At 45.6% G+C, this 12,626-nt stretch overlaps 1 protein-coding gene across 1 annotated transcript; it reads right to left on the reverse strand.

The window, feature by feature from the left end:
• Positions 1-1,935: 1,935 nt before the first annotated feature.
• Positions 1,936-12,587, reverse strand: ndufa1 (NADH:ubiquinone oxidoreductase subunit A1). The gene is made up of 3 exons (XM_072505840.1): positions 12,427-12,587; positions 2,276-2,365; positions 1,936-2,093 (listed from the first exon to the last, which is right to left on the reverse strand). Exons 1-3 carry the CDS (start codon positions 12,526-12,528, stop codon positions 2,073-2,075), a joined length of 213 nt encoding a protein of 70 aa, XP_072361941.1. The 5' UTR covers positions 12,529-12,587; the 3' UTR covers positions 1,936-2,072.
• Between the last annotated feature and the right edge of the window lie 39 nt (positions 12,588-12,626).

Consider the following 12,626-nt stretch of genomic DNA (forward strand, 5'->3'; position numbering starts at 1 on the left):
AGCGGGAATCGAATCTGGGACCCTGGAGCTGTGAAGCAACTGTGCTACCCACTGTGCTACCATGCCACACTTGGCCCATGGCCTTGTGTGCTGTGGCATTTCAAGTGCTCATCTAAATGCCTAAATGTTCTGAGGGTTCCTGCCTCCACCACCCTTTCAGGCAGTGAGTTCCAGATTCCCACACCCTCAGGGTGAAAAAGCTTTTCCCCAAATCCTACCTAACTCTCCTGCCCCTTACCTTAAAAACATGCACCCTGGGCAGCACGGTGGCGCAGTGGGTTAGCCCTGCAGCCTCACGGCACCGAGGTCCCAGGTTCGATCCCGGCTCTGGGTAACTGTCTGTGTGGAGTTTGCACATTATCCCAGTGTTTGTGTGGGTTTCGCCCTCTCTGGTGCAATTACATTCTTCCTATAGTTTGATGACCTGAACTGCACACAGTACTCCTGTTGAAGCCTAACAAGCACTTTAAACAACTCCATCAAAACCTCCATTTGGATTATGCCATTGGGATTCTTTGGGACTTGGTGGCTTTTCATTAATTTCCAACCTAGAAATTAAAACATATGACTTGATCAGAACATTCTATGATGACTACAAATATTGATGTTTAATTCAATTGTTCCTTGTTAACAGAAACTCCGCATAAACTCTGTACATTTATTGCTGACTATTACACTTGTTGTTCACCCATATTTTCCCTTTTAAAGGGTTGAGGCCTGCTTTCAGTGAGCCATGACTTTTTTCCCCACAAAAATGTGTTTCTGACCCCATCTCTGGGTAATTTACATTATTTTGGCGAGACCCCCATTGTAGGGCCAGAAAACAGATGTGACAATATTATAGCAACCTCTGAGCCCTCAAGTTAAATATGCTCTTTTTGTTTTTCCATATCATATTCTGGGGTCAACTGCATAATTTTTATTGCCTTTAAAATTTTTAAACCTGGGCAGCATGATGGTGCAGTGGTTAGCACTGCTGCCTATGGCGTTGAGGACCCAGGTTCGAATCCCAGCCCTTGGTCACTGTCTGTGTGGAGTTTGCACATTCTTCCCGTGTCTGTGTGAGTCTCACCCCCACAACCCAAAGATGTGCAGGGTAGGTGGATTGGCCATGCTACATTGCCCCTTAATTTTTTTTTTAAATTTAGAGTACCCAATTCATTTTTTCCAATTAAGGGGCAACTTTGGGGATGTCCTACACTATGAATCTTCACCTTGACTTCTCATAATATGTAACTCAGAAAGAGACTTGCGGGTCCCACTTCCATCTGTTGACTTTTTGAATAAGACTGTTAATTTCTTCCTATAAGGATTTCAAAACATCAAGCATTAATTATGTAATTTTTTTTCACTCCAGGAATTGCATGTTGTGCTGTGAAGATGGTCGCTGCAATCAGCATCATCACTACACTGTTTTCATGTTCCTTCCTGATTACTGGATGTGATAATTAGCATCGAGATGCAGCAAATCAGCATATATTAGGATAGAATGTGGATGTGTTATAATATGCCCCTGAACAGTATGCTGTAATTATGAAAGATTCTCTGGTATGCAATTCAGTTTGAGGAATAATAAACAAACTTAAGCAAATCTCTTTCTCCCAATTTAACGCACCATCTTTCTCATGCTCTCATATGTATTTGAAATAGTCTGGTTTGAAATTGCTTTCCTTAAATTTCTCTAATTCTTAAACTTCGCTATTTTGTGTTCTCTCTTCTTTATTACATTTGCCTAATAACTTTAGTCCATGGCAATCAAATCTTTTCATGCTGAAGCAAATGCAAATTGACATGGTCTGTGAAAAGTGAATAGCTGAACATACCAATCTGCCATATCAGCACTTTCGCTGTTCCAATGCACCCACCTTTTGTGCTCGTGTACATTCCATTCCCTCCCTCCAAGAACTCATCCTCAATAAGAGGCAACCTACATAATTGGTTCACACTTTTATTTTCCATATTATTATTCTAATTTATTCTAAGTTACTTCATGGAGCAAAGAGTAAAGTTCAGGTTTTAGCGACCATTCCCTTGCAGGTTCATGGGTCCCGTAGTTTAAGGTGAAATGTCCATCAGTCAATGTTTTCTAACCCCTGTTAAAACAGAAGAGTTAAATAGGGCATAAGTTTCCATAATTACACCAATAAAACAAAGACTATTTCAAATCATAATTTGTCTTGGCACCTTTTTTTTAAAAACTGAAATGTGAATTATTTTAAGCAATAAAAGTGATGGTCAGAATAAGCAACATCAGCTCTTGTGCTCAAGCATTTACCTTTGATTTGTAATAGGTTTTGCAACCAGACACTCTTCTGTCTCGATCCATGAGGGACCAATGATAAGGTAAACGAGCAGTCCGTTTTTCCTAAACAAAGAATCATTAAAACGTTATCGGGATTTTAAAAAAAAAGTAGTTGCTCTTTATTCTACATTGTTTATGCGTAAAGTAAATCTTTGATTTCATAGAATTTACAGTGCAGACAGATTTAATAAGTGCCAACGATTGTATTTTTTAAAACTACTGACAAACCTAAATGTACACCTTTAATCTTATTGCAGAGAACTGTACGACTCCAGTGATTTTGAAAGGAATCTTCCACTGATGTTGTTAAGAGTGAATTTCAGCCACAGTCCTTACATTATCCCTTTCTTAACTTCCAGAAATTTAATAGGTGAAAAGGGGCAGGGATATATTTAAATCTGAAAATTGTTACTTTGCTGTTGAATACTGCAAATAAATTCAGAGCAACTTAGATTGTCAATTGTAGAGGGAAATCTTAAGATATTCCTCTGTTCCAGCTGAGAACTATGTACAATTTACATTTACCACTTTTCATGTAGTAAAACATCACAAGGCCCTTCACATGAACACCAGGTGAAATCTGACATTAAGCCACATAGAATCCCAACAGTGCAGGAGGAGGGCATTTGGCCCATCTAGTTTGCACTGACCCTCTGAATGATCATTCTACCTTGGCCCACTCTCCCGCCTTATCCCCGTAATCCCACGCACTGATCACGACCAATCCATTTAATCTGCATGTCTTTGAACACCAAATTGAACAGGGCAATTCACCAATTCTGTACATCTTCAGGCTGTGGAAGGAAACGGGAGCACCCAGAGAAAACTAATGCAGACATGTGGAGAACGTGCAAACTCCATAGTCACCCGAGGCCGGAATTGAACCCGGGTCTCTGGCGTTGTGAGGCAGCAGTGCTACCACTGTGCCACCTTACGTAACATGTTTTTAAAAAAAACGTTTTTATTTAAAGAGCACCTTTCTTTGATTTTTCCAATTCAGGGGCAATTTAGTGTGGCCAATCCACCTACCATGCACATCTTTTGGGTTGTGGGGTGAGACCCACGCAGTCACAGGGAGAATGTGAAAACTCCATATGGAAAGTGACCTGGGGCCAGGATCGAACCCGGGTCCTCAGCACCATGAAGCAGCAGTGCTAAACCTCTGCGCCACAGTGCCGCACCTGCTTGGTAAGATTATACTTCAAGCTTGTGAATGCCAAGTGGAGAATTCTCAATCTCAGCTGTTTCAATGAAAATGGAAGCATGGTAGCACAGTGGTTTGCATTGTTGCTTCACAGCGCCAAGGTCCCAGGTTCGATTCCCGGCTTGGGTCACTGTCTGTGCAGTCTGCACATTTTCCCTGTGTCTACGAGGGTTTCCTCCGGGTGCTCCAGTTTCCTCCCATAAGTCCCTAAAAGACATGCTGTTAGGTAATTTAGACATTCTGAATTCTCCCTCAGTGTACCCGAACAGGCGCCGGAGTGTGACGACGAGGGGCTTTTCACAGTAACTTCATTGCAGTGTTAATGTAAACCTACTTGTGACAATAAAGATTATTATTAAATACATTTATGTTGAAGTATGGTTCATTCCCAGAGAGGAAGGGGAATAGGGCAGCCCGGTAGCATAGTGGTTACCACTGTCATTTCACAGTGCCTAGCACTGTTGCTTCCCAGTGCCATTGATCCGGGATCGATTCACAGCCTGGATCAATGTCTGTGCAGAATCTGCACATTTCCCCAGTGTCTGTGTGGGTTTCCTCCGGGTGCTCTAGTTTCCTCCCACACGTCCCGAAAGACATGCTTGTTAGGTGAACTGGGCATTCTGAATTCTCCCTCAGTGTACCCGAACAGACGCCGTAGTGTTGCAACCAGGAGATTTTCACAGTAACTTCATTGCAGTGTTAATGTAAGCCTACTTGTGACACTAATAAAGATTATTATTATATGTGTGTCTACATGGCTAGGAAAAATCAATCAAAATGTCGAGTAAGATTTCTCATATAGGTCCAGCAGACCTATAGATACCATTGATGGAGCACTTCATTAACCCAGCTCTGTGGTTTCAATTCCAACTGAGGCTTTTAAACAGGTTTTAATACTTAACATGGTTGGGTGCATGACAAGAACATCGTCAGGTGCCTTTCCATTAGAAGGTTGGACTAGAACAAAAATATGCTTTATTTGGAGGGCAGTCAATTTGTTTAAGTGTGTGGGTCCTTTCCTTTTTGCATGATTACTTAAAGAGGGAGACTTGTGCACAGAAAAATCTAGGTTGCAGCGCAGCCCTGCAACTTTGAGAAAACACTGATGACATAACAACATCGGAATGAAGAATAGCCCATCTTGTAATCCTCTATTCAATTAGAAATCTGTGAAAATTCCTTTTCGAAAGTTTCAAAAGTGAATTAAGCTATTTCAGTTGAATATAATTGTTATGTAGTTACTCAAGTTACATTTACCTATTGTTTGGTGTGCCCAATTCTCGTTTCTAGATTCTGCAGACAGAACATCCATCTCTTAATTCCCTTTAAGAATAGCAAAGCTTCAGTCATGTTCAAATGAAAGGTAGAAAGGGGAATAAGAAATGTGATAGGCAGAGAAACCAAGGACAAAATTCAAACAGCGAAAAATATTAGGAGCAAGACAAACGATATTAAAAAGACAAGCTTTGAGCCTTAATGCGCGGAGCATTTGCAATGAAGTAGATGAACTAATCGCACAGATAGATGTAAACGGGTACAATATAATTGGGATTACGAAGACTTGGCTCCAGGGATGGTAGCTGAATGTCCCAGGGTAGTCAGTATTTAGGAAAGACAGGCAAAAAGGAAAAGGTGGTGGTGTAGCATTGCTGGTTAAAGAGGAAATTAACACAATGGTGAGAAAGCTCTGACAATGTGGAGTCTGTATGGGTAGAGTTCAGAAATACCAAGGGGCAAAAATCACTTGTGGGTGTCATATATAGACCGCCAAACTGCAGTGATGTTGGGAATGGCATTAAACAGGAAATTAGAGATGCATGTGATAAGGGAATATCTGTGATCATGGGTGATTTTAATCTGCACATAGATTGGGCAAATCAAATTAGCCACAGTAACGTAGAGGAGGAATTCCTGGACTGTATACAGGATGGTTTTCTTGACCAATATGTGGAGGAACCAACTAGAGAGCAGGCCATCTTAAGACTGGATACTGTACAATAAGAAGGGAATCATTACCAATCTAACTGTGCGAGACCCCTTGGGGATGAGCGACCATAACATGAGAGAATTTTTTTTATCAAGGTGGAGGGTGAAGTAGTTGATTCGGAGACTAAGGTGCTGAATCTTGATAAAGGAAACTATGAAGGCATGAAGCGTGAGTCGGCCTTGATAGATTGGGGAGAGTTACTTAAAGGGATGATAGTGAATAGGCAATGGGAAACATTCAAGGAACGCATGGAGGAACTGCAACAACTGTTTAGTCCTGTTTGGCACAACAGCAAAATGGGTAAGAAGGCCAATCCACGGCTTACAAAGGAAATTAGAGCTAGTATCCAATTCAAGGAAGAAATATACAGATTGGCCAAGAAAAATAATAGGTCTGAAGATTGGGAGCAGTTTAGAATTCAGCACAAAAGGACCAAGGAATTGATTAAGGGGAAAATACAGTATGAAAGTAAGCTTGCAGGGAACATAAAGACTGACACTAAGAGTTTCTATAAATACATGAAAAAAAGAGATTGGTGAAGACGAATGTAGATCCCCCACAGGCAGAAACGGGGGAATGTATAACAGGGGCAAAGAAATGGCTGAGCAATTGAATACATAATTTGGTTGTCTTCACAAAAGAGGACACAAATCAGATACCAGAAATTTGGAGAATGCAAGATTTAGTGAGGGGGAAGATTTGAAGGAGATCAATATTAGTAGAGAAATGGTGTTGGGAAATTGATGGGATTGAAGGCTGATAAATCCCCAGGGCCTGAGTATTTAAGGAAGTGGTTGTAGAAATAGTGGATGCGTTGGTGGTCATCATCCAGGATTCTATTGACTCTGGAGCAATCCCTGCAGATTGGAGGATAGCTCATGTCACCCCAATATTCAAAAAGGGAGGTAGAGAGAAAACAGGGATTATAGACCACTAAGCCCAACGTCAGTAGTGGGGAAAATTCTCAAATCTATTATCAAGGACTTTATAACGGAGCATTTAGAAAACAGTGGCCGGATCAGACAGAGTGGGAAATGTATGAAGGGGAAATCATGCTTGTCACATCTATTGGAACTCTTTGAAGATTGACAGGGGGGGGGGGGGGAGACTAGTCGATGTGGTATATTTGGACTTTCAGAAAGCATTTGACAAATTCTCGCAGAAGAAGTTATCGTGCAAGATTAAAGCACATGGAATTGGGGGAAGTGTATTAAGGTTGATAGAAGACTGGTTGGCAGAAGGGAAACAAAGACTACGAATTAACGGGTCCTTTTCAAATTGGCAGGCAGTAACTAGCGGGGTGCCACAGGGATCGGTGCTCAGACCCCAGCTATTCACAATATATATTAATGATTTGGAGGGAGCAAACTATAACATCTCAAAGTTTGCAGATCATACCAAGTTGGGTGAGAGGGTGAACTGTGACATCGGACGGGCATGGGTTCACCTCCACATCTAGGCTGAGTGTAATACTGCAGGGATGCTGCCCTGCTAGAAATGCCATTTTCCAGTTACCATGTTTCATGGAGGCTCTGCCTCTCATGTGGATGTAAATGATTCCATGGGAGTACATTGATTAAGAGCAGGGAGTTATCCCTGATGTCCTCACTAACATTTATCCCTCAATCAACATCACAGAAACAGATTGGGGCAGGATTCTCCGACTGCGTTTGCCCGGCGACCGAAGAATCCCTCGCAAGGTCAATGGATTCTTCCATTTTTCCTGGCTTTTTCACATTTCTGTTTGTGGGATTTGCTGTGCATAAATTGGCATCACAGCAGTGACTGTACTTCATTGATTGCAAACCACTTTATACTCATTTAGTTATGAAGGTGCTAGTAGAAATGTAAATCTTGTTTTTTTGAATAATTCAAACATTGACATCAACCTCGTGGCTCTCCTCTGCCCTCTTCACTTTAAACACATCTCTACCTTCATGGAGTCATGTAGTTTTGCATCACAGAAAGAGGCCCTTCGGCCCATCATATCAGTGTCAGCGATCAAGTGGGTTCCGAAGGTCAGGCAGTTGGCATAAGTGGATCCTGGGAAACAAAGTTTCAAAAACACTGTCCTAAGCCCACGTGTCTCCTATCCCGTAACCCCACCTAACCATTTTGGACACTAAGGGCAATTTAGCATGGCCAAGCCACCTAACCTGCACATCTTTGAACTGTGGGAGGAAATCGGAGCACCCGAACGAAACCCATGCAGACACGAGAATGTGCAGACTCACCAGACAGTAACCCAAGTCGGGAATCAAACCTGGGACCCTGGAGCTGTGAAGCAACTGTGGTGCCATGCTTTTCTAAGGAAGGATGTTCTTGCTCTCGAGGGTGTGCAACAAAGGTTTGCCAGGCTGATTCCGGGGATGTCGGGACTGACGTATGGAGGAGAGATTGACTTGATTAGGATTGTTTTCGCTGGAGTTCAGATGAATGAGGGGGGATCTCATAGAGACTTATAAAATTCTCACAGGACTAGATAGAGTGGATGCAGGGAGGATGGTCACGATGGTGGGTCCAAAACCAGGGGTCACAAACTGAGGATTTGGGGTAGACCTTTTAGGACAGACACGAGGAGACATTTCTTCACCCAAAGAGTGGTGAGCCTGTGGAATTCATTACCACAGGAAGTAGTTGAAGCTAAGACATTGATTATATTCAAGAGGCGGCTAGATATGGCACTTGAGGCAAATGGTATCAAGGGTTATAGGGAGAAAGCAGGATTAGGTTATTGAGTTGGACAATCAGCCATGATCATGACGAATGGTGGAGCAGTCTCGAAGGGCCAAATGGCCTCCTGCTGTTCCTATTTTCTATGTTTCTCATCCCATAGGCATCTATGAGATCAAAATGACAATTTTTAAACTTAATGCATGGGATGCCAACATTGCAGCCAAGCCTAGCATTTGTGCCCATCCCTAATTGCCCCTGGGAATGTGGTAGGGAGCCATATTTTGAATGTTCACCTACAGTGGTGGGAAGATTCCAGGAGTTTTGCTCCATTGACAGTGGAAGGACCACAATACAGTTCAAAGTCAGGATCGTGAGTGGCTTGGTGTCCCCATGCTTCTGTTGCCGTTGTCCCTCTAAGTGGTCGAGATCATTGCTTAACCACTTCCTTACCTTGCAGGTCAGCTGTTCGGGAGAGAGAGGGAGCCAGGACCTTGGAAACAGCGCGGGAGTTTCAAAAAGCGCGGGAGCTGCGAGGCAGAGGGGACAGTTTAAAAGGGCGCGCCGTGGGTGAGGTAAGTACTGCTTAACCACTTCCTTACCTTGCAGGTCAGCTGTTCGGGAGAGAGAGGGAGCCAGGACCTTGGAAACAGCGCGGGAGTTTCAAAAAGCGCGGGAGCTGCGAGGCAGAGGGGACAGTTTAAAAGGGCGCGCCGTGGGTGAGGTAAGTACTGCTTAACCACTTCCTTACCTTGCAGGTCAGCTGTTCGGGAGAGAGAGGGAGCCAGGACCTTGGAAACAGCGCGGGAGTTTCAAAAAGCGCGGGAGCTGCGAGGGAGAGGGGACAGTTTAAAAGGGCGCGCCGTGGGTGAGGTAAGTACTGCTTAACCACTTCCTTACCTTGCAGGTCAGCTGTTCGGGAGAGAGAGGGAGCCAGGACCTTGGAAACAGCGCGGGAGTTTCAAAAAGCGCGGGAGCTGCGAGGCAGAGGGGACAGTTTAAAAGGGCGCGCCGTGGGTGAGGTAAGTACTGCTTAACCACTTCCTTACCTTGCAGGTCAGCTGTTCGGGAGAGAGAGGGAGCCAGGACCTTGGAAACAGCGCGGGAGTTTCAAAAAGCGCGGGAGCTGCGAGGCAGAGGGGACAGTTTAAAAGGGCGCGCCGTGGGTGAGGTAAGTACTGCTTAACCACTTCCTTACCTTGCAGGTCAGCTGTTCGGGAGAGAGAGGGAGCCAGGACCTTGGAAACAGCGCGGGAGTTTCAAAAAGCGCGGGAGCTGCGAGGCAGAGGGGACAGTTTAAAAGGGCGCGCCGTGGGTGAGGTAAGTACTGCTTAACCACTTCCTTACCTTGCAGGTCAGCTGTTCGGGAGAGAGAGGGAGCCAGGACCTTGGAAACAGCGCGGGAGTTTCAAAAAGCGCGGGAGCTGCGAGGCAGAGGGGACAGTTTAAAAGGGCGCGCCGTGGGTGAGGTAAGTACTGCTTAACCACTTCCTGACCTTGCAGGTCAGCTGTTCGGGAGAGAGATCAGTTTTGGGAGCAGGCCTATTGGCTGACTGTAAATCAGGAAGGATACAAAGGGTGTGGCTGAAGTGCCTATAGAAACGGAGTGCTGAAGGCAAACAGAGTGTATCTGAGTTTGGGTAAGGCCGAGTTTGGGTAAGAGGGGAGTGACAAAAAAAAAAATTAAATTAATTAACTAGTTAAGGGAATTTGGTGCTCACCTGAAGGAGGTGCAGAGAAGCAGACCTGTGAGGGAGTCTCTGGAGCAATTACATCACAGCCAGCAGGTAAGTGATTGGCTTGTGACTGGTAAGTGATTTCTCTCTCTTTGACTTTCTCTTAGCTGTGTAGTGTAGTTCAAATTTAACTTCAGGTTTAAGTCATGGCAGGAGAGCTCAGACCCGTGTCATGCTCCTCTTGTGAGATGTGGCAAGTCAGGGACCCTTCTGGTGTCCCTGACTCCTTCATCTGCAAGAAGTGTGTCCAACTGCAGCTCCTGTTAGACCGCTTGACGGCTCTGGAGCTGCGGATGGACTCACTTTGGAGCATCCGCGATGCTGAGGAAGTTGTGGATAGCACATTCAGTGAGTTGGTCACACCGCAGATTAAAATTACTGAGGCAGATAGGGAAAGGGTGACCAACAGACAGAGGAAGAGTAGGAAGGCAGTGCAGGGATCCCCTGCGGTCATCTCCCTCCAAAACAGATTTACCGTTTTGGAAACTGTTGGGGGAGATGGCTCACCAGGAGAAGGTGGCAGCAGCCAGGTTCATGGCACCGTGGCTGGCTCTGATGCACAGAAGGGCGGGAAAAAGAGTGGCAGAGCTATAGTGATAGGGGATTCAATTGTAAGGGGAATAGACAGGCGTTTCTGCGGACGCAAACGAGAATCCAGGTTGGTATGTTGCCTCCCTGGTGCAAGGGTCAAGGATGTCTCGGAGCGGCTGCAGGGCATTCTGGAGGGGGAGGGTGAACAGCCAGCTGTCGTGGTGCATATAGGCACCAACGATATAGGTAAAAAACGGGATGAGGTCTCACAAGCTGAATTTAGGGAGTTAGGAGTTAAACTAAAAAGTAGGACCTCAAAGGTAGTAATCTCAGGATTGCTACCAGTGCCACGTGATAGGCAGAGTAGGAATGACAGGATAGCTAGGATGAATACGTGGCTTGAGAGATGGTGCAAGAGGGAGGGTTTCAAATTCCTGGGACATTGGGACAGATTCTGGGGGAGGTGGGACCTGTACAAATCGGACGGTCTGCATCTGGGTGGGACCGGAACCAATGTTCTCGGGGGGGTGTTTGCTAGTGCAGTTGGGGAGGGTTTAAACTAATGTGCCAGGGGGATGGGAACCGATGTAGGAAGTCAGTGGGGACAGAAACAAAAGGCAGGAAGGGAGAGTGTGTAAAGCATGACCAGAGAAAGCAGGGCAGAGAGCAAGGAAGGTCTACATTAAACTGCATTTATTTCAATGCAAGGGGCCTGACGGGCAAAGCGGATGAACTCAGGGCATGGACGGGCACATGGGACTGGGATATTATTATAGCTATGACTGAAACATGGCTAAGGGAGGGGCAGGACTGGCAGCTCAATGTTCCGGGGTACAGATGCTATAGAAAGGATAGAACAGGAGGTAAGAGAGGAGGGGGAGTGGCGTTTTTGATTAGGGAGAACATCACAGCAGTACTTAGAGGGGATATATCCGAGGGTTCGCCCACTGAGTCTATATGGGTGGAACTGAAAAATAAGAAGGGAGAGATCTCCTTGGTAGGACTGTACTACAGGCCCCCAAATAGTCAGCGGGAAATTGAGGAGCAAATATGTAAGGAGATTACAGATAGCTGCAAGAATAATAGGGTGGTAGTAGTAGGGGTAGTTTGGTAGGTGCTGTCAAAGCAACTTTTGCGAATTGCTGCAGTGCATTCACAGGTCGGCGCAACATTGAGGCCCGAAGGGCCTGTACTGCGCTGTAATGTTCTATGTTCATTCTGTAGATGGTACACATTGCTACCACTGTGCACCAATTATGAAGGGAATGAATGTTTAAGGGTGCCAGTCAGGTTGGCTTTGTTCACAACGGTGTTGAGCTTCCCAAGTTTTGTTGTGGCCGCACTAATCCAGGCAAATGAGGAATAGTCCATCACACTCCTTGTGCCTTCTAGAGGCTGCTTTTCAACTAATGCCCAGACAAGTCAGCATCTGTGATTAAATGTATTTCTGGAGGTTTCATCACGACTCATCCCCCCCATTATTCAGCCAAAACATTGTGAATGCACTGCCGTCATTCCCTACATTGCAGAAGGCCATTCAGCCCAGCTGGTCTGCACCGGTCCTCTGAAAGAGCACCTTACCGAGGCCCAATCCCTCACTCCTATGGAGCAATTTATCAAGACCAATTCACCCATACTGCACATCTTTGGACTGTGGGAGGAAATCGGGGCACCCGGAGCAACCCCACAGACACGGGGAGAAGGTGCACACAGTCACCCACGATCGGAATTGAACCCGGGCCTCTTGCGCGGAGGCAAAAAGGCCCATTATCCAACTGGATATGACCTGACTGTCAGCCAGATTTCTTTCTCCCCATTTTCAATGTTTAAAGAAACTGAAAACAAACAGCAATTATTATTTTTTAAATCCTGCTAACTTTCCCCACACACAAGTTGTCTTGCGGATTGATCCTCAGTGCCCGGGGTCTCCAGGCCAATGCTGGCGGCTTGCCAGTCCTGGGAAAGGCGCTTCATAAACTGCGGCCGAGGTTACCTTGCCGCCGCTTGTCCACCGGTGAATGTAGATGGTAGCGAGTCCTGGCACCGTCAGGCAGCCGGCCATAACGCAGAGGCCCGGTAGGATCTCGTACCACATCTTGGGTCTCCGCTCACTCCCTCCCACCGACCGATTGACTGACTGACCTTCCCGCCCCCGCCCCCGGGGGCGCAGCACGCATGCGTGGAGCCGGCCCC

This window comes from Scyliorhinus torazame, chromosome 5 (assembly GCF_047496885.1).
Source record: "Scyliorhinus torazame isolate Kashiwa2021f chromosome 5, sScyTor2.1, whole genome shotgun sequence".
NCBI classification, from domain to species: Eukaryota; Metazoa; Chordata; class Chondrichthyes; order Carcharhiniformes; family Scyliorhinidae; genus Scyliorhinus; species Scyliorhinus torazame.